At 44.0% G+C, this 20,513-nt stretch overlaps 1 protein-coding gene across 5 annotated transcripts in view; it reads left to right on the top strand.

Annotated features, from left to right (window-relative positions):
- Positions 1–4,019: 4,019 nt before the first annotated feature.
- ABCA5 (ATP binding cassette subfamily A member 5) overlaps positions 4,020–20,513 on the top strand; it is a 57,361-nt gene continuing 40,867 nt past the window's right edge. For 2 of the 5 annotated variants that reach the window (XR_010659656.1, XM_065909503.1), the window contains exons 1-7: positions 4,020–4,110; positions 8,559–8,662; positions 14,944–15,063; positions 16,104–16,308; positions 17,055–17,216; positions 18,473–18,561; positions 20,031–20,260. Coding sequence is in view for 4 of the 5 variants with exons in the window: in XM_065909503.1 (XP_065765575.1) it covers positions 14,962–15,063; positions 16,104–16,308; positions 17,055–17,216; positions 18,473–18,561; positions 20,031–20,260 (788 nt within the window). In the remaining variant the exon portion in view is untranslated. Of the gene's footprint in view, positions 4,111–4,753; positions 4,774–8,558; positions 8,663–14,943; positions 15,064–16,103; positions 16,309–16,361; positions 16,379–17,054; positions 17,217–18,472; positions 18,562–20,030; positions 20,261–20,513 lie in introns of those variants that run through there. The other 3 variants (XM_065909504.1, XM_065909505.1, XM_065909506.1) reach the window with 3 other exon arrangements.

Below are 20,513 nucleotides of genomic sequence, written 5' to 3'. Positions count from 1 at the left end.
TTCTTTAGCATATGTAGTATTCTTTAGGTAAACTGATAATTCGGAGCTTATAAAATCCTATGCAGGCTTATTTCTCTGTGCCCTCTGCTGTATTCTCCACTCTGGTTAAATTTATCTGCCCATCTTCTCCTCTGGAGGCACCCGGTAACCCTAGCTCTCATTGATTTTTTTCTGTGGTACTTTATCATTTGCACCACATAGTTCAACAATGGAGCAGATGCTCCTCTTTTATTATTATTGTTATCATTATTATTTGGTCTTAGAATAATTGTTGATTTGTTGACATTTTTTGTTCCCCTGCAAAGTTAGGATTCTTGCTAAGCAAGACAATGAGCCACTCCAAAGTTAACTGTTAGTTGACTGAGTTTTTACGTATCAAATTTGGCTAGGTCTTCAAATATTTATCTTCTTGAGTAATTTTCCCATTTGGAGAAACACAAAGAAAGAACATAATACTTGAAATCCTTCTCAAGGTAACGAAAACAATGATAGTAATTGGTGATAATAGCAAGTATTAAAAGCCAAATGATCTAAAACTACCTTTGGAAGTCATTCCCTTGTCTGACCTTCCACCAATCATTAGTCACTTCCCTAAGCCATGTATCAACAATCTCAGCCCCATTTCAGATGGCAGGTTGGGGACTTCCCTGGTGGCCCAGTGGTTAACGCTTTGCCTTCCAACTCTGGGGTGTGGGTTCAGTGCCTGGTCTGGGAGCTAAGATCCCGCACGCATCATGGTCAGAAAAACACCAAAACAGAAAGCAGACAATATTGTACAAATTCAATAAAGATGTAGTTTGGAAGTCTATCATTCAAGACTATCGTTAAATCTATTGTTAAAGAGATTCTCTTTCAACTTTGTTGGTCAAAGCTGTGTGTCTTGATTTGTCTTGCTGTACTCTAGAAAGAACTACCAATTTGAAATTCTTCAAAGTTACACCTAATTTAAACCCTAACTTTAGAAACCACATCACTGTCTTGGCACTCTTTTTAGCTTGTAGAAATGGTAAGTGCTTAAAAACAAATAATAATAATAAATTGTGTTTCATAGTAATAGATTTAAATACTGGTTTGTGTAATTTTCAGTGTATTGGTATCATGCAAAATAATGTGCTGATTTTATGTCAGAAAAAAAATGCCCGAACAACTTAGCAGTTTTGTTCTTAAATTTGAATAAAGTAGCACGAAAAAGCCATGAAGTAAGGCTTTGGTCTCGAGCAAGTAAAAAGGCAACATAAATAGAATCCTTTGTTCATCAGCAGCAGGTCTGGTGTTCAGCAAGCAAAACAAATTCTCTTTCTCTGCATTAAATGCACGAAAATTTTGCGTGTCCTCATTTATTTTGTTTCACCAGCAACCTGTTACATCCCGGTCTCCGACTTCCACGCTCTGTGTGTTCCCATGTGACTTATTTGTCTAGAAATCTATTAATGAGATATGGGCATTTGGGTTGCCACCATGACAACCAAGCAGTATAGTTTGTTTGCTATTTCCTGGATACAGAGTCTCAGAAAGGAACAGCATCCCCGCAGTTACTGATTGAGTCCTGGGACCTGGTAACCATGGAAATGTAGATCAAGATGATGTGAATAAATTGTTTACAAGGTACACGCAGTCTGATAAGCAGCTGGCTCAAAGAGACAGTGGGACATGTCATGACCAGTGCATTACTTTGCAGTCGTGTTTTTATTTAAAAGGTCTTATTTAGTATTCTCTCTGTTATAGGATTCCACAAACCATATTATCATCATAACTTTTCAACCATCCCTGAGAGGAGTTTAATGTCTCACTTTTATTAGGTGGATTTTGTGCAGTGCATGGAGACCTTTTGTGGAAATACTAATGGCAAAGTTTGCATGCTGTTGGACGTGTTTTCTCATCAGCAGGGTTAGCCACAACATTTACTGCCCACTGTTACCATGCACAAGACCTGGGGATTTACATTGGCACGAGAAACAGCTGTTATATGTAAACCTGTGGCTGATCCATGTTGATGTATGGCAGAAACCAACACAGTACTGTTATCATCCTTCAATTAAAAGTAAATCAAGAAAAAGAAAGCTGGAAGAAAAAGCTGTTAATCTCAGACTGTATCGATACAATTGAAGGAACAGTACATAAGTAAAACTACGTGAACAAGATGGTAGCATGTGTCTAGTAGAGGAAAGTGACATCATTTTGTCTAGGGTGATGAGCTTTTTAGGGTTTTGGCTGTGTTATCTTGAAGCAAGAGTAGAAGTAAGAGCAGACTCAATGACAGAGACCATTGCAAGGATAAGAAACTAGGAAACAAATGTCTAGAATAGTGGTAGAAATGATGCCTAGACTTCTGACGTTAAAGCTGGTTGAAGCTATTAATGAGAAGTATAATTAGAGAATTGGTGTGAATGTATATTTTCAGTAGCATATTTTCAGAAGCAGGTTTATTTGTTTATTTAATAGATGTATTTTTGACCTCAATTTATTCACTTGCCCACAAATCCTGGGCCATTAAGAATGTACTCTTCTGAATTTGCAACTAGAATGTCTTAGATATGTCAAGAAAAAAAAAAAGTATCACGTATAGTTTTCACTACTTGTCCTCTTTAGTCCTCTGATGTCCTAGATCCTAGGACATTCTATCTCCCTTCTCCCATCTCTCACTGCCAGGTTTTTAATCAACATGGATTTCACTATAGTTTTTTTTAATTTCCTATTTAATATATATTAAATAGGAGAAATAACATTTGTTTTCTTGACATATACATATACACACACATATATATTTATGTATTTTTTGGGTAGAACTTAATAGAGTGGCTGTGGTGGAGATTTGGTTTAAATTCAAGAAGCAGAAAAACTAAGATAAAAATTTTAAAAATTACTCAATGTATACAGGATCAAGGGAATTTCTTAGAATTTACATTCCCCAAAAGTGAAAAACTGTACCAAGAAATGTGACCCTACAGAAATCTGGGGGAACAAAGTCTTGTGAGCTTTTCTATCATTTGCAATAATTTTGACCAGCATTTAGGTCACTTTGGGCAATAAAACTCAGAACACCAGTTTACACTTTTAGCAAAAATAACTGCAGTGTAGAACCTCCCACAGATGCCATATGTCTCAGGCCATTTGGAAGAGTCAGGATCCGCCACATGCCAGACTCTCAGGAGGATACATCCTAGGCGTCCAGATGTCCTAGGTCTGGGTTTGGTGGGGCCAGGCGGACCCTGCACCCACGCGGGCGGCGGGAGGGAGAAACGGGGCTGCTGGACGCAGATCTGGGAGCATGGGTGAGTTCTCAGTCCTGTCCGACTCTTTGTGACCCCGTGGACTGGAGCCCGCCAGGCTCCTCTGTCCATGGGATCCTCCAGGTGAGAATACTGGAGTGATTGCCATCTCCTCCTCCAGGGGATCTATTCCACCCAGGGATGGAACCAGCGCCTCCAGCCTCTGCTGCATTGACAGGTGGATTCTTTACCACTTAGCCTCCCAGGAAAACCTAAGAGAGGACCATTCAAAGGCCGGGAAGCACAAAATAAGAGTCTTGAAGTAGATGTGATTGGGGAGGTAGATAAGAAGAGGGCAGTGTGGACCAAAGTCACCCGCCAGGAGGCTGCAGGGTTTGGGCTCAAAACGGAGGCCCTGACCTCAAGCCCGTGGTTTCTGCCTGAGCCTCCAGGGGAAACGGAGCGATTTCTCCGTGGAGGAGGCACATCTCAGGAGCAGAGGCCCCCGGAGACGCGCAGCCGGGCGGGCCCACCGGGGTTAAGAACCCCGCCTCCTCATGGTCCCGCCCCGTAACCCCGCCTCCTCGTAGCCCCGCCCACACACCGCTAGGAGAGGAACCCACTCGCCCCGCCCCCGTAACCCCGCCTCTTCGTAGCTCCGCCCATACACTGCGCGGGGCCGAGCGGCGGGAGCGCGCGCGTCCCCGGGCGGTGTCCTCGGGCAGCCCCGCCCCCAGGTGCGTCCGGCGCGGGGCGGAGCGCAACTTCCGGCGCCGCGCCCGCCCCGCCCCGCCCCGCCCCGCCCCTCGCGGGCCTGCGGCGTCGGGGGCGCGCGCGCGGCCGCGCTCTCGGATCCAGTTGGGAGCTGAGGTGCTCGCGAACCCAGCGGCCCGACCCTGAGGTGAGGTGGGCGCCGGGGTCTGCGGCATGGGAGGCCCCGCCCGGGAGCTGTCACCCCTCGGGGAGGCGTGAGGGCTCGAGGAGGGGCGGCGGGCGAGCCGGGGGTCCGGGGAGCGGGGCGGCGGAGCGGGCGCTGGGGGGCAGGATGGGCCCCGAGGCTCGAGGGTGCGTCCTGTGGGGGTGCCGCTTGCTCCCCTCCAGGGCTCGGGGCGTCCGGCCGCGGAACGGCCCCCGGGCTCGGCTGGACGGTCTCCATCCTCCGGCGTCGTGAGGAGGGGACGTGTGGAGAAGGACGGTCCTCTGACCCGGCCCCGAGCGGGGTCCCCTGAGGGCTTGGCTGACCCGCCCCCCACCCCGCGCCTCAGGAGTACTGCGGAGAGATGCGCAGAGCCCGTGCGCGTTCAGGGGAGAAACACCCGATTCTCATTCCGAAAGACGGGCTCCAGGTGTGAAAGTACTTAAAATGCGAACGCTCAGGAGGCTGGAGGCTCTCGGAGCTGCAGTAAGGTTGCTCCTGGCTCCCAAGGCGTGGATAGGCGTTTCTAAATAATTAAGTCTGGAAGAATAAAGAGAATCATGTTTACTTTCCAGGGAGGACGTCCTGGTTCTGCAGGAGCAGAAGGGGAGTCAGAGAATGTATGTTGGACTCCCGGACGCAGGCGAGGTTTGGTATTGTCTCACTCAGTCTCGCCTGCATCCTTCTGAGGTCGATGGGGTTTTATTCTACGGGGCAGATGTGGAAAACGATCCCCGCAAAAGGTTAAGTCACTTATTTAGGTCCCAACTAGCAAGAATGACTGAGATTCCAACCCAGGGATGCCAGACTGTAAATTTTCATGCTTGACCCACTGTATTTTGCTTCCATTCAGAGAGCAGTAGTACATGTTTTTAGGGAAGACTCCATACAAAAGGACATTATTACGGCAGGGCTTTTGGGGTATTTGGGTTAAACGCTAACTCGTAAGGCATTATTGTTGTTGTTCAGCCGTTAAGTCGTGTCCAGGCTCTTTGCACCCCCTGGAATGCAGCAAGTCAGGCTTCCTTGTCCTTCACTACCTCCCAGAGTTTGCTGAAACTCATTTCCGTTTAGTCAGTGATGCCATCCAACCATCTCGTTCTCTGTCGTCCACTTCTCCTCCTGCCCTCAAACTTTCCCAGGCTCAGGGTCTTTTCCAGTGAGTCGGCTCTTTGCATCAGGTGGCCAAAGTATTGGAACTTCAACTTCAGCATCAATCCTTCCAATGGATATTCAAGGTTGACTTCTTTTAGGAAATCAATTAATCCTGGAATATGTGCTGTTTAAGTGTATTTTCCTTCAGACAGGATTTAGCATAGGGAAATCTCACATTCAGGGCAAGAGTAAGTTTATTAATACAGGTTTAGTTGAGTGTCTTTTATATTCCAGATACTAAACTGTGTGCCAGAAATACCAAGATGAATACAATTTGTAACCTCTGCCCTTGAGTCTGAGAGGATGATTGTATAAAAGAATTTCATAGTATTCTAATAAATTGGAATCTTTGCTAGTATGTGAATTAATCAGTTTAGAATAGTTTTAAGCACAAGTTTTTCAGAACCTGTTATGTATAAGAAAGGGCTTCCCTGGTGCCTCAGATGGTAAAGAATCTGCCTGCAGTGTGGGAGACCCAGGTTCAATCCCTGAGTCGGGAAGATCCCCTGGAGAAGGAAATGGCAACCGACTCCAGTATTCTTGCCTGGAGAGTCCCAAGGACAGTCCATGGGGTTGCAGAGTTGACACAACTGTGCAGCTAACCCTGTATAAGAACACTCTGTATGTGACTTGTCATGTGGGTCAGTTCATGTGGGGGCCTTGCCATTATTTTCCCACTCACTGAGAAATACTGTCAAAAAATTTAGGTTAAATCATATCGATGGTTATTATTTTCTTTTATCATTACACTATCTTCAGTAAATTTTAAAATGCGAGAGAAGAAGAGAGCATTTATAATTTATCCCCTGTTAAGAGGCTTGATTTCAGTGGTGCTTTTATTAGTTGAGAAGCCAGTGATGTATGTAGCGGGGCAGGAATTTCTTTCAAGTCATCTGCCAAAGATGTTCTTTACCTCTTCTTCCAAAATTTAAATCTTAAAGGTACCATTAATACCAGATTCCATTTAGCCTTTATTGCTCAGAGACCTAGTGGAAACAGAGTCTCTAGTTTAGGCAGAAATAGTACCTCACTGAAGTGGGTTACATTGCCTCTGGCATGGCTGTAGGTGGGTGGATAGAAGGGGTTGTGGGGCATTTAGGAAATTTCTCCCAATGGCTTCAGTTGCTCAATAAAGTAGCAGTCAAGGTCATAATCTGAGGGTGGTGCTGTGGGTGGAAGTTTGAGGTTTGGAGGTTAGAGTGAAAGGGCTAGTGAAATATGGGATATTGCGGTAATTAAACAGTTGTTCTCAGATATGAAAAGTGAAGTCAAGGAAGTAGCGATGAGCAAAATAAAAGTATTTAATCTAACTTTGCACACAGGGTACTTGACCATCCGTGTCCCGGGCAGCGTAGCAGCAGCATCTAAAGGGCACACCTGCCCCTTTGACCCCAGTTCACTTTGCCCGGCTTCTGCCTTCTTGGCAGGTCCTCCTGTTCTTTACAAGGGGCTTCCCTCGTGGCTCAGATGGGAAGGAATCCACCTGCAATGCAGGAGACCTAGGTTTGGTCTTTGGGTGGGGAAGAGCCCCTGGAGAAGGGAGTGGCTACCCACTCCAGGATTCTTGCCTGGAGAATCCCATGGACACAGGAGCCTGGAGGGCTGAGCGACTAACACTTCTACTGTTCTTTACACAGGTCAAGCCACTTTGCAGGGCCAACTTTTTCATTCTTTTTTCTCTGCCTGGAATTTGCATTCCACTCTTTCCCAAGCTCTTCCCCAATTGCACTTATCACATTATATTAAATCTTGTCTGCAAAGTCAGTAACAGTGTCTAAAACTCCTTTTTTTTTTAAGATGTTTGCTGAGTAAATCCCTCAGTAAATGTTTAATGAGCATGCCACTTTTCTTCCTCCTTTAATCTGTAAACAGCGGTCAGCAGACTTTTCCTGTAAAGAGGCAGCTAGTAAATACTGTAGATCTTGTGGACTGTACCGTCTCTCTCTTCACTACCTGACTTTGCCATTGTCACACAAAAGCAGGGGTAGGCAGCATAGAAACAAGTGAGTGTGGCTCCGTTCCAAGAACCCTTTATTTATAGACTCGAGATTTGAATTTCATATAATTTTAACATGTCACAAAATATTACTGCTCTTTGATTCCCTCCCACCCCAACCCCATACATGTAAACAAGTGAAAAGCAGGCTTAGCTCCCAGGCTGTACACACGCAGGCTTTGGGCTGCATTTCACTCCTGCATCCTCCACTGTACTTTGCAGACCTTTGATGTGTAGAGACTCAGGGAATCTTGATAGAGGGATTTGCAGTGAGATGATACTTGTTTTAGTATTATCGTTAGTGGTAGAGAAGCAAAGATAGAGAAGGCAGTCTTCTTTGTCAAGGATTTCATGGTCAAGTTCAAGATTAAAATGTAGACAGATAACGATAACACAGTATGGTAACTGCAATTACAGTTTATTGATTGGAATGAAGGAGTCATAACTAATTCTGCTTGGTTGGATCAGAAGTCATATCTAGTGGTCCTCTGCTGGGGACTTGGGAACATTTTCAGCTAAGATCCTTTCTAAGAATCTTTGCAAACTTCCTGAGAAGGTAACTGACCACGTCTTTTGCCATGATGGCTATGAACTTCAAGATGACTGAATTCCTCTGTTTTATAGGATGTAATCTTCATTTGTTCTCAGAAATAAAATTAATACATTCCAAATGATTTTTTTTCCTAAGGTCATGCACATTTTTTATTGGTTTATTGCCAAAGTTATTTCCAAAGGTCATGTACATTTTTTATTGCTTTATTTCCAAAGTTATTTCCAAAGGTCATGCACATTTTTTATTGCTTTGAAAAACGTGAAATACATTTCATAGCACATCTAATGTAGTAATCAATGTTTGTTTAATACATTAATGAATTTCTGATACTGAATTTTGGGCCTTGTAACATTTAGTCCTTAAGTCAATTATTAATGCATTAGAAAAGGAAGATGGCTTTAGTTGGCTTTCAGTTTCCTTGCTACTTATTAGGTTTACTCTGAGTCATTTCTCTCTGGGAGAAATATATGGCTGTTAGCATCACTGATGTCATCTTGTGCCACTATAGTCGATCCCATGCTATCCCCTCCCCGACCCAGGACTGAACTGTGCAGAGGGTCACTTCTCTGCTGTTAAGGGCTTTGCAGTTACTAGAAAGTGTTTAATAATCATGAGGATCAGGTGCCCTGTGTGGTCCGTTAGTCCATGAGCCTCATTACTCATTCGTGAATCTTGACTTAGAAATGCTTGTTCCATTATCTGAGCACCTACCTCTGTTCTCTTCCCCAGGAGATCTTCCCCATCCAGGGACCAAACCTGAGTCTCCTGCATCTCAGGCAGATTCTTTACCGACTGGGCCGCCAAGGAAGTCCCACCTACCACCATACTCTAGGGTAACTATAATATTGTCTCTGTAGCCCCAGGAGTGCAGATTGCAACTGCAAATGCTTCCAGGTTGTCGCCCCCCACTCCTGATCCCAGAGCCACCCTGTGAGGAAGTTACCCTGAAACAAACGGATCCCCTGCGACCCAGAGCTTCCTGCCTCGTTTCTTGGCCTCAAGACAGCTTTCTCAGTTCTGCAAGCACTTTTCATCCCCTCCAGCCTTCAACAGGAAGTTGAATGTTTGGTTATACCTTTAGGGATACTAGGTGTTTGAAACATGGACTATCATTTCATGCTCTATAACAAATCAGAACATTCCCCAGACATACTGTGGAGCAATGGAAAGTAACTTCAGAGGTTTTTAAAAGTAATTTTGTGCCTTTATTTTCTTGTCTTTGTCATAGTTCTTTAGCCAGTTCTTTTTTAGTTGAGAATTTGCCTTTGTTAAAGAGTTTTCAAGGTACTGTATTGGAAAGACTTGGGAACTGGATCAAGTATTACGAGTTTTCCAAAAAAGTACAATTTGTTAAAAACATGCCAGGAGAAGCCTTACTGTCCTTTAATTGTCAACTTATGCTTCTAAGGATCATCTTGTAACATATGTTGCAAAAAAGAAGGTCTTAGGTGTGTTGTCTACTCAAAAAGCTGTGTTCTGTAGTTGTCTGGTTCTCACTTTAGGACTCCTGGGGCTTGTGGGAACTGTGTTCCTAGCGGGGGACTTCTGGAAGTTGGCTGATTCTCTTCCACTTACAGCCAGTGATAAATGGGGGACAGGCCAGGCATCTGTCACTCCCTGTCTCTTTTGTCCTTTTAAAGGCCACCACATAGACTGTGGGCTTCCAAGGTGGCTCAGTGGTAAAGAATCCACCTGACCAATGCAGGAGACTCAGGTTCCTGGAGAAGGAATGGCAGCCCACTCCAGTACTCCTGCCTGGAGAATCTGATGGACGGAGGAGCCTGGCGGGCTACAGTCCACGGGGTTGCAAATGAGTCAGACGTGGCTGAGTACACACACACACACATGTAGGCTATAAGGTTTTGAATAATCAAGGTGCATCATAGTGTAGAAAGAGGAGGAGCTTAGAACTTGATGCTAAACACAGGTTTTCTTTGGGACCAAGAACAGGCGCAGCACAAGTTTTGAAGCTCTTACAGACATCCCCTCACCGGCCACGCCTCATTTTAGCTTTGCAGCCCCTTTCCAGCTGTGCCCTCTTGTCAAAAGAACCACTTTCATGTCCTCTCTGTGGGGAGGATCCCCAGCTTTCAGGAAACCTCCCTGCCCCACCCACCTCTAGGGCTTGGTTTCAGCTCAGACAGGTCTCTTTATCTTTGGCCCAGATCTTCAGTGTAGACAGCCCTGCCTTCCCACACCCCACCCCCACCCCGAACCCTCTTTCCCAGCCCTGCTAAACAGTGGGGACAAGGGGGCACCCTGGGGACTTGTGATCATCCTGCCAGTGTGGTGTAGGCTCCCCTCTTCTGTTGTTTTTCCTTCTGTCGTCTTGACAGAAGGACACCCCCAGGGATGGAGTGGTCCTCAGACTTGAAGCAGCGGCACAGCGTCTCCCCACAGCTGTGGCTGTGGCTGTCACGGTCCTTGGTGCTTTGAATCCTGATGCAGAGCCGCCCACCCGGCCTGACCCGCCCCCCCCCCCCCCCCCGGGCCCTTTTCACGGTGCACCTGATTAGACCAGCATGGCCTTGCGTGTGGGCACAGGGGTGGGCAGGTAAGATCAGAGTTGTGTCAGCTCACAAAAACCCGACTCCAGCTTTGAAGTTCCCGGTTAGATGCACATGAAAAGTTAATCGCCATTAAGAATATTTCTTTTGGGTTTTCCAACAGCTCAGCCAGGCATTTCATATCTCAAAGAAAACAAGCAGTCAGTTGATTTTCCTCCTTTAAGAGGTTTTGTTTTCATTCTCAGAGTAGTGGGTCTTTTTTCAGGCTGCTACAAAGAAAGTAATGTCAGCTGGTTTATAAACCACCAAAAAAAAAAAGTTTCATTTTGTTTTATTTTTGTTTGTTTTTGATGTTTCATCTTAATAACTTGAGTAGATAGAAGGTCAAAGTTATTGACATTTAACATTTTTCACTTGATTAGAGTTTTAGAATATGAGAACCATGGGCTTTTTCTTGTTGTTGTTCAGTCACTAAGTCATATCTGACTCTCTGCGACCCTGTGGACTGTAGCCCACCAGGCTCCTCTGTCCATGGGATTTCCCAGACAAGAATACTGAAGTGGGTAGCCTTTCCCTTCTCCAGGGGATCTTCCCGACCCAGGGATCGAACCCAGGGCTCCTGCATTGGAGGTGGATTTTTTACCACTGAGCTACCTGGGAAGTCTCGCTCCCTGAGAGACCCGAGCCCAAAGCAGGGAAGGGCATTCTGGCTGAGGAAGAATGATGAGGAAGGAAAGTCCACTTGGAATGGAGCTCGGGGCACAAGGACAACAGGATGAAAGCACCTTCTGCTGAGGAAGGGACTCTGTGTGTGTGTCTGTGTGTGTCTGGGTCTGTGTGCATGTGTGTGTGTGTGTTTGGCTGCATCAGGTCTTAGTTGTGGCATGCAGGATCTTGTTCCCCAACCAGGGAGGGAACCCGGGCCCCAGCATTGGGAGCACACAGTCTTAGCCACCCAACCGCCAGGGAAGTCCTGGGACTTCGTGCTCTGGGAGAAAGGAGGAAATAGGCTGAACAGACACCAGCGTGACTTCTCTGCCTAGTCGTCCTGTGTCATCTTCTGCAGAGATGCTTCCCTGTTAACCTTACTCTCTAAGCCACTTGAAAACCTTTGCATCAGCAGTCCTCAGCTTTCTGCCGCCCTGCGCTCTCACGCCCGTCAGTACCCATGGGACCCTGCCCTTCGTGGATGAGGAGGCAGGCAGGCGTGGAGCATCTCACTGGGTTCCTGCCATGCTTCACTTGGACAATCTCGGTTACCCTTGGGAGCGTCCTAACCACGGAGTTAGGAGCACATTATCCTGTTACGCTGGTTGAGTCCATTGATACCAGAGACAGGAACTGTCTGGTCTGGCTGCCTTCAGGGAAAATGAATACTTTGGGTGGGTATCAGGGCATTTCACGTACTCCAAGGAAGAAGAATCAAGTTTTGGGCACAGTAGATACCCAAACCTTAGGGTAAAACTTAGTACCAAGAATGTATGAACTCTCTTAGATGTTCCTATTACTCTGTTTTCATGACCCCAAGCCCTGGGTCTCTTAGGTAAAACTGCCATGCTGCCAGAAGATTTAATTGGTACAGTTCAGTGGCAGTAGGGGTGGTGGTGATGGTTTAAGAAGCCCTGACTGGGGTGGGCAGGTACAGAGGTTCCTGGACTTCAGGCAAGGCCATCAACTCTAATTGAGTTCAGGGAGCACTTCTCAAAGGAGGAAAGATCCTGGGAGTCCCATCAGCTGCCTTACGAGGGGCCTGTTCTCTAAAAACAAAGAGCTAAGTGTGCAGCGTTCAATTCAAATGAATAATTGAGTGGCACCCACTACACTAAATCAATGCTTTGCAGAGAACTTGAGGCTGTTCTTGCTGCTCCGCTGGTTAGTGTTTCTATGTTTGTTTTGTAGGAAGTCATCCTTGGACAAGTGTGATCCGTCTGCCTGTCCCCCTCCCAGCCCCCTTCTTCCTGTCTTCCTTTCTTTCATCAACCTTGAAAAGATTACCAGTTCTTTACAGAATCTGATATGACATCCATGAGGCTGTTAGAAGAATTTATTTTTAGTGTATCCTTTCCTGACTGCTTTAAGTTTGTTTTTTTTAATTTACTCATTTCATATTTTTATAGTATGTCTAATTGTGTAATTTGTTTTTCCCCCCACTGTCTAAAGAACACATATTGATGGGAAAATAGAAAAAAACACAAAAGTTGTCTATAATCCAGTCGTTAAATTACAAAAATAACCCTTTTGTTTTTCTTCTGTACCTGTAAAGAGGATGTTTATTTGATCCCAACTTTAGTTATGTATATTGACTTTTGGGAGTTAAGACAAGCTACCTCTAAAAAGTCACCTCCTTTTTCATCTAGGAGGAGATGGCCAGCCAGCCTGGACTAGATGGTGCTTGTTGTGGACAGGAGTCACCCAGGGGCTCCCGTCAGATGCCTTTATATAAAATAAGGCAGTGAATTCTGCCCCGGAAGAAGGCTTAGCAGAACCGTTTTGGTGTCTCCCCCGAGCTGCCTGCTCAGTGCCTTCTGGTTTGCAGGCATTCTGGGTTCCTGGGGCAAGCAGATGGGAATAGGGCCCCTGGAGGGTGCTGGTGGGACCCCGGCCACTCTGATTGCTGCTTTTCCATAGCCTCTTTGAAGAGCGGAGATAGTTCCAACAGAGGTACACTCCCAGAAGGGCCCCCAGAGGGTCAGCTTACCCTGGGAGAGGGATAGTGGGCTTGTGATGTTCTGGTTTAGGTCATACAGCTCAAAAAATAAAAAATAAAAAAAGAGGTGAGGTTTGTTTCTGTCACTCCAGAGTAAAACCCCTGACTCATTAAGCACTTTCACCCATTCTGCTCTAGCAAGCAGCCGTCCACATTCCACTTCTATGGATTTGTGTGTTCTGGAAATGTCTTGTGGGTGAACCCAGGTTTGACCTTCTTACATGCTTCCCTTGGTCTTCAGGAGACCATTCCATGTTGTAGCCCGTGTTAGTGCTGCCCTCCTCTTTGTGGCTCAACAGGGAGTCCCCGTGTGTGTCCACCACCTCCGTTTGTCCCTCCCTCTGTGTCTCTGTTGATAGACATTCAGGCTGTTTCCGTGTCTTGGCAGTTCTGATCCTGTGTGCACACACATTTATCTGTGCCCCTGTTTCCAGTTCTTTTGAGTGAATGCCTACAAGCGGGGTAGTGGAGTCACACAGGAATCCTGGTTTCACCTCGGGGACCAGCCACAGTGTTTGTCTCAGCAGCTGAACCTCTCTGCAGCCCCGCCAGCTCTATACGAGGACCCCCCTGCCCATCCCCCCCGTTAGCCCCGGATTTTCTTACGAGAAATTTGCTCTCATTCGGAGCATTACTGCCCTGTAGGAAAGCACATGGTTAATCTCCAACTGCGTTCAGGATTTCTCTGTCTGTCACTTTTAGCACTTGGGTTATGCTGTGTCTCAATGTGGATTTCCTTTGGTTTATCCTGTATGGGCTTCATCAAGCTTCTTGAAACTCTTAGGCTTTTCATCTCTGGCCAAATCGAGGAAATTTTTAGCCATTAATTCTCTAAGTATTTGTCCAGCATTAACACACTTCTCTCTCTCTGGTCATTTGAATGTTAGACTGTTACTGTCTCAGTTCTCTGAGAAACAATACCGTTAATTGTTTTAAAAAACAAAACAAAACACAACTTTTTCTTTTTTTAAGACTGAATGGCTTCTCTTGTTATGTCAAGTTACTGACTGCTCTCCTCTTGTCTCCGTTCTGCTGTTGAGCCCCTTCTGTGAGTTTTCTCTGTTACTGTGTTTTCCTGTTCTGAAATCACTATTTGGTGCTGCTTTAGAAGTGTTGCTTTGCTGACACTTGGGTTGTTTCCGAGAGTGAAATGAGCGTTTTCTTTCATTGTCTTCTTACCACTGTTTGCTGGAGCACCTTTTAAACAGCTGCTGTAGAGTTTTTGTCAGATAATTTCAAAATCTGCGTCACCTTGCTATTGGCATCCGTGGGTTTTCTTGCCCTAATGGAGTTGGTGTTTTCCACACGCCTCGTGAGTGGAATGATGCTGGGTGGTGTGAGACCTTGAGTTTCGTTTTCATCCTGCAGACAGCACTGGTGTCTTCTGCGAACATGCTGTCCACCTGATTAGGTTCAGGTCTTAAGTTTCTACCCACATTCTGTGAGCTGCAGGTCTAATTTCAGTTTAGTTTTCAGAAGCCACTGCAGTGCAGCTGGGATCTGCCCGCGTGTGCCACCCCGCCACCCGTCTGCGTCTGGGCAGTGGTCTGCGTGTCAGCTCAGCTGCTCAGGTCTGTGTGTCCAGACTGGGGCTCAGTCCAGGGCTAATGAACACCTGCACCGCGCTGCTTCCCTGAGCTCTTCTGTCCATTTGCCCTCCCTGCCGCTTTCAGATTCCCGGCGGGCCCCTCGCTGGTTTCATGTGCTGCAGTTTACCTTTCAGAATCTTCTCATTTCCATTCAGTGCATCCTGTCCAGGTAGGAGAGACAGCGTGGAGTAAGCTTAACTATCTGATCTGCGACTCAGACATCTGTCTGTCTGTCTGTTTTTAGCATTAAAAATGGCCTAGACTTGACTGTGTGGCTCCAGGTGATTTTTCCTCTACTCTTCCTTCTCTAGTAAACTAACCTAGAAAACATGGCGACTACAGTTCGGGAAGACGGGGTCTGGAGGCAGACAAGAACGCTGCTCCTCAAGAATTACCTGGTGAAATGCAGGACCAAGAAGAGCAGTGTTCAGGTAAGCTGCACGACTGTCGTGTGTTCCTGCAGCGTATTTTGCGTTAACATGTCCCACCTCTAAGAGATGGTTTGTTCTGCTCGATGCATTTTTGTTATAATTTTGCTTTTGCGAAGTGAAAGCTTACTGTGTTAGCCTCAGAAAAAGATACTTAAATTATCCAGTGTTTTCTAAATGTCAAAAATGTTGATAAGTTTCCAAATTTAGTTAATTTTTCATATCAGTGCTTGATTTTTGAACCTCAAGGCATGTATTTCCTGTTTCATGAGGTGAAAAATAAATTCTGCAAATCACTTTCTGGAACATTGTTCCACATTTCCTCCCCATGGCCTCTCATCTTTTGACTCTGGGTTGAGTTGGCCAGGATTGCTACAATTATGTCACATATCTGTCCCTGTAAGCATATATCACTTTATCATATATTTATTTGTTTAGCATACATTGGTCTAAGAGATAAAAGGAAGTAAGAACTCTGGCTGACCAGTCAATAATGATTTTAAAGGATGGAATGGTATTATTCTTTTGAAATCAGCAGACCAATTAAACAGCAAGATGAAACAGTAAATAGTTCATCCCCATTAAAGTCAACTATTGAATGTAACAGTATAGTTTTAGAAGTAGAAATTTAGGTATAATTAAACATAAGTTTTAATTCACACTCAGAGATTTTTATGGTGTCTTTGAGTTACAGATAATTAGTAAGTTACTTTAAAGTTATATATGAATAAATTTATTATTATATTTTATATTAGTAATCTCAGATGTTTAAATACTAGCTTTTATGTCATTTAAATATATTATGGTGGCTTGAATTTTAAAATATTTTAGTGAAATTGAATGTAAAGGAAAAATTATTGCTGTTGGGTTTGGTTCAGCACAGTATTTCTTTTAGGATAGAATTGCTTTTACTTTGTGTGCTTAAGAAAGGAGACCCAGGTTCTTCATGTTTTTTCTTAGTATTAGTTATGTTCATAGAAAGCTTGATGATTTTTGCTGCCTTTGTTATGCTTTGTAATCATTTTGTTTTCCCTTTGTTGCAGGAAATTCTTTTTCCACTGTTTTTTTTGTTTTGGTTAATATTAATTAGCATGATGCATCCAAATAAGAAATATGAAGAAGTGCCTGATGTAGAACTCAGTGCCCTGGATGTGTCCACCCTTGCCAGCGCGATTCTTGGATTCACGCCCGTGACCAACGCCACGAGGAGCGTTATGCAGAAGGTGTCTATGGATCACCTCCATGATGGTACTGTGAGCTGGCGTGGGTGCTGTCTGTCACAGCGGCCTCTTCTGTGTTGCGCTGTGTGCTTTATTGAGTAAATACCGTTCTTAACATTTAGGTATATATCCTTTCACCATAACAGAGTTTTATAAAAATGGTAATGTCATTTGATTCTGCTGGCCTTATGTTTCTTGTGAAACTTTCATTTGTAGCATACTTTATGTTTTAATATTTTATATTTAATTTGTGGGTCATTTATAAAACAAGCATATTTGTATAGGATAAAAGAAGCAATATTGGGTTTAAATGTCAATTTTTATTCAAAGAAGAGTTGTGTCATAGTTACTAAAATACGTACCTATTTTCTGACAAGGATTGTGGAGTTTTCTTCCTAAGAAGGAATATTTGAAAATAAAGTATCCATTTATTTATCAAGGAGTTATTTCATGGTTTCGCTTTGAGATAGGTAAATGAACTACATGTAAAGTATATGCTCTAATTTGTCATGTTAATAGCTTATGTGTTACACTGACACATAACTTATGTATAGTCAAGTGAGAGCTAAGAAATAGTGTCTGTAAAATTGCACTACTTTAATATCTGTTACTTTTTAGTTTGGTTTTTAGAAGAGCTGTGTTCATTTTCTAAGAAGTTAGAGCATTCAACAAATGCTTATAAAATACTACATCAAGTATAATGGTAAATTTGGTCTGTTGTGTTATAATAAACTATTCATGTATTTGAGCTAATTTTGTTGTAATATTTTATAGTTGTAACTATTGAAGAATATGCAGATGAAAAAGAATTGGTAGCATCCAGTCTTTCCAAGTCCAGCACCTTTGTAGGCGTTGTGTTCAAAGACTTCATGTCCTACGAACTCCGGTTTTTTCCTGATACAATTCCAGTATCTTCTGTTTATATGGATTCAAGAGGCAAGTAGCCCTAAATAGTCAATGAAAATCAATTAAATGCATGTTTTTATTGCTCTTAGTTCAAATGCAAAATCTGATGGTGTCCTACATTGACATTTTCGACTATAATTATTCAGATCAGAAGACTGCCAACTCTAGCCTCAGAACATGTGTGTCTCTCTGTCCACGGCTCATGTATAACGTGAAGTGTAATTTGCACTGTGCTTCCCCACTGGCTCGGTGGTTAGAGTCCACCTGCATTTCGATACCCGGATTGGGAAGAGCCTCGGAGAAGGGCATGGCAACCCACTCCGGCATTCTTGTCTGAATTATACCACGGACAGAGGAGCCTGGCAGGCTACAGCCTGTGAGGTTGCAAAGAGCCTGATACTACTGAAGTGACTTAGCAGTCATGCATGCGTAATTTATATTAAACAATATTATCTTGAGTTATATGACTTTCTAAGTCTATGTTCTTTTCTCCACATAATTGTTTTTGTACATGGTATGGTACATATTTTAAAATCTCAAGTTCTTCCACCAATAAACTTTATTAATTCTATGTTTGAAACATGGAAAACAGCCTTCAATGCCTAAGCCTCTGAACAAATAATTATCAACCAAAAACATTTATTGAAACAATATTACAGTCACTATATTAAGTATTATATTTGTGACTTGATTCCAAAAAGCCTTCAGATAATTTTTCTTTTTTTCTGTGGACCTGCCTTTGCATCTGGAAAGCTTTTAAAGCTGATAATTCATTGTAGAATGACTTACCTTAAGCCAGAAAAGTGACTTATTTTAAAAAACCTCATTGGAAGAGACCCTGATGCCAGGAAAGATTGAAGGCAAAAGGCGAAGGGGGCAGCAGAGCATGAGATGGTTGGATGGCATCACTGACTCAATCAATGGACACGAGTCTGAGCAAGCTCCAGGAGAGAGTGGAGGACAAAGGAGCCTGGCGTGCTGCAGTCCGTGGGGTCGCAGAGTCAGACACGACTTAGCGACTGAACAGCAACCGTTAATTTCTCTGCTTCCATTTGTGTGCGTTTACTACTCAGTATCCTAACACATCTAACTCTCTGATTTCAAAAATTTCAAATAGACAGTAAGGGACGTGATAGACTTTGCCTTTGGAGGGCGATTGCTTCTTTTCTTTGCTTCTGTTAAAGATGGATCAGTTGTATCACTCTGGTGACCCTCTGGGTGCTGTCTCTAAGGAAAGCACTCGCGTATCGTGCTGAACCTTACCTCTCACGTTGTTTCCTCCGTAGCTGGCTGTTCCCCATCATGCGACGCTGTCCAGTTCTGGACCTCAGGGTTCACGGTTCTGCAGGCCTCGATAGACGCAGCCATCATACAGGTAACGGTGCTGAAGGAGGGCAAGGGTTCATACCGTGCCCCGAGTCTTTACCATCAGAGTTCATTTCACTGCTGTCCCAGGTACCGAATTACATCCCTCAGGTCAGCTGCTTTACAAAACAAGATTTAATTCTTTTGAAAGCCGCTTTTGTTTCATGGTCTCAGGCACGCTGTTCAGTGCTCTGTGCCCCTGTGTGATCCTGTCTGTGCTGTCTGGAGGCAGTATATATGGAAGGTCTGTGTTTGCAGACTTTTCCCCCAAATAAGAATAACTTAGTTTAAAGACGTTACCTTTATTATCTTAATCATAGTGATAGATTTTATTTTTTAACAGATACTTATCATGCGTCTGCAAAACGTTGTCTCTCCATTGGGTACTAGTATCAGCCTGTTTAGTCTGAACAGCTTGGTGCTGCTGTCTGCATTTTATTTATGCACTTGAAACACAGGAAGATGAAGTGACTTCCCAGACCTCAGTTGATTAGTGGCAAAGCTAATTCAGACTGTGGCTTTGGGCTCTCATTTCTGTGTTTTAGTAATATACTGCCACTAACACTGTGTATGAATGTTGTATTTGCATTCTAAAGACCTGACCCAGTGTTTCTCCTTTTAGTAGAAATGAACAGCAGATTTTGGGTGGGAACCCTGTCACCGTCAGTTGTCAGAGTGCTATGCATACAGTGACTGCAGAAGTGAGGCTCGCTCGACAGGGTCGTTGTTAGAACCGCAGGAGGTGATACGCAGAAGCGTCCTACAAGCTCTCAACGTCGTATAAATGTATCGTAGATACAATACGCAGTCACACACAAGCTCAGGCTAATGCCGCTGAAACAAATACAGGGCATATTGCATTGATGGTGCTGAAGTACCTTTTTGTGTTTTGGCCAAAGACCTTAGCTGTCCACAGCCCAGACCTCACCACACGACCAGGCGGAGCAGAGCTCCTGGTAGCCGTTCATGTGAGCATTAAGTGGCGTGTGTCATCTGCATACATGGTTCTATGATCCTGTCTCTAAACACGCTGCATATGTATATATTTTTTTAAACAGTAGAACAACCTACTACCTAAAAGAACATTTTTAAAAAAGAGAGTTATTCTTTCATGGCACTTGTCATCATCCTTTAACTCCTCAATTTTATAAACACATATTTTTATTAAGATGCATATAGCTGTCACTAAAGATAGTTATTGTACAGTTTTATTTTCTTTGACAAATTATTTAATAAAAATGTGTGTACTTCCCAGTTTCAAACTTGAAACTTTCTGACATGCTTCCAGAAGGAGTGAAAGCAGTGTTCTGTGCAGTACCATGATACTGGGGTCGGCCACTTTATTTCTGGTGTGTAGTGTTTTGAGGGCTCTGTTTGCAGTAGGCTGTGGACTAACTTTGGGGATGTGATTGTCTCAACATTTCAGGGACTGCTCTCAGAGCTAAGTTAACTGAATGTGTTTACATTTTCTGATTGTAGATGAAGACCAATGTTTCTTTTTGGAAAGAGCTGGAGTCAACTAAAGCTGTTCTTATGGGAGAAACGGCTATTGTAGAAATAGACACCTTTCCCCGAGGAGTAATTTTAATATACCTAGTTATAGCGTTTTCACCTTTTGGATACTTTTTGGCAATTCATATCGTAGCAGAAAAAGAGAAGAAGTTAAAAGAGTTTTTAAAGATAATGGGACTTCACGACACGGCCTTTTGGTATGTTACTAAAACTTTGTTATTTAGCGTGGCTAATAATTGTGTGAGTTCTGCAGATCTTCAGTACTGCAGTCTTGTTGCTCACCAGACTCACCGAGGTCCGGAACCTCTTTTTTGCAGTTCCCACCTTTGTCATGGAGTGTGAGGCTCGTCACAAAGCCCCAGCAGTTGATTGGCTTGTTCGAGCATAAGGGAGGTGGGGTTTGGGAAGCCCGTGCCAATATTATATATTTAAGTTTCATTTTGTATTTTG

The sequence above is a fragment of the Muntiacus reevesi genome, chromosome 18 (genome assembly GCF_963930625.1).
Source record: "Muntiacus reevesi chromosome 18, mMunRee1.1, whole genome shotgun sequence".
Classification (NCBI taxonomy): Eukaryota; Metazoa; Chordata; class Mammalia; order Artiodactyla; family Cervidae; genus Muntiacus; species Muntiacus reevesi.
The sequence above is the reverse complement of the archived record's forward strand: the minus strand, read 5'-3'. Positions and strand labels throughout refer to the sequence as shown.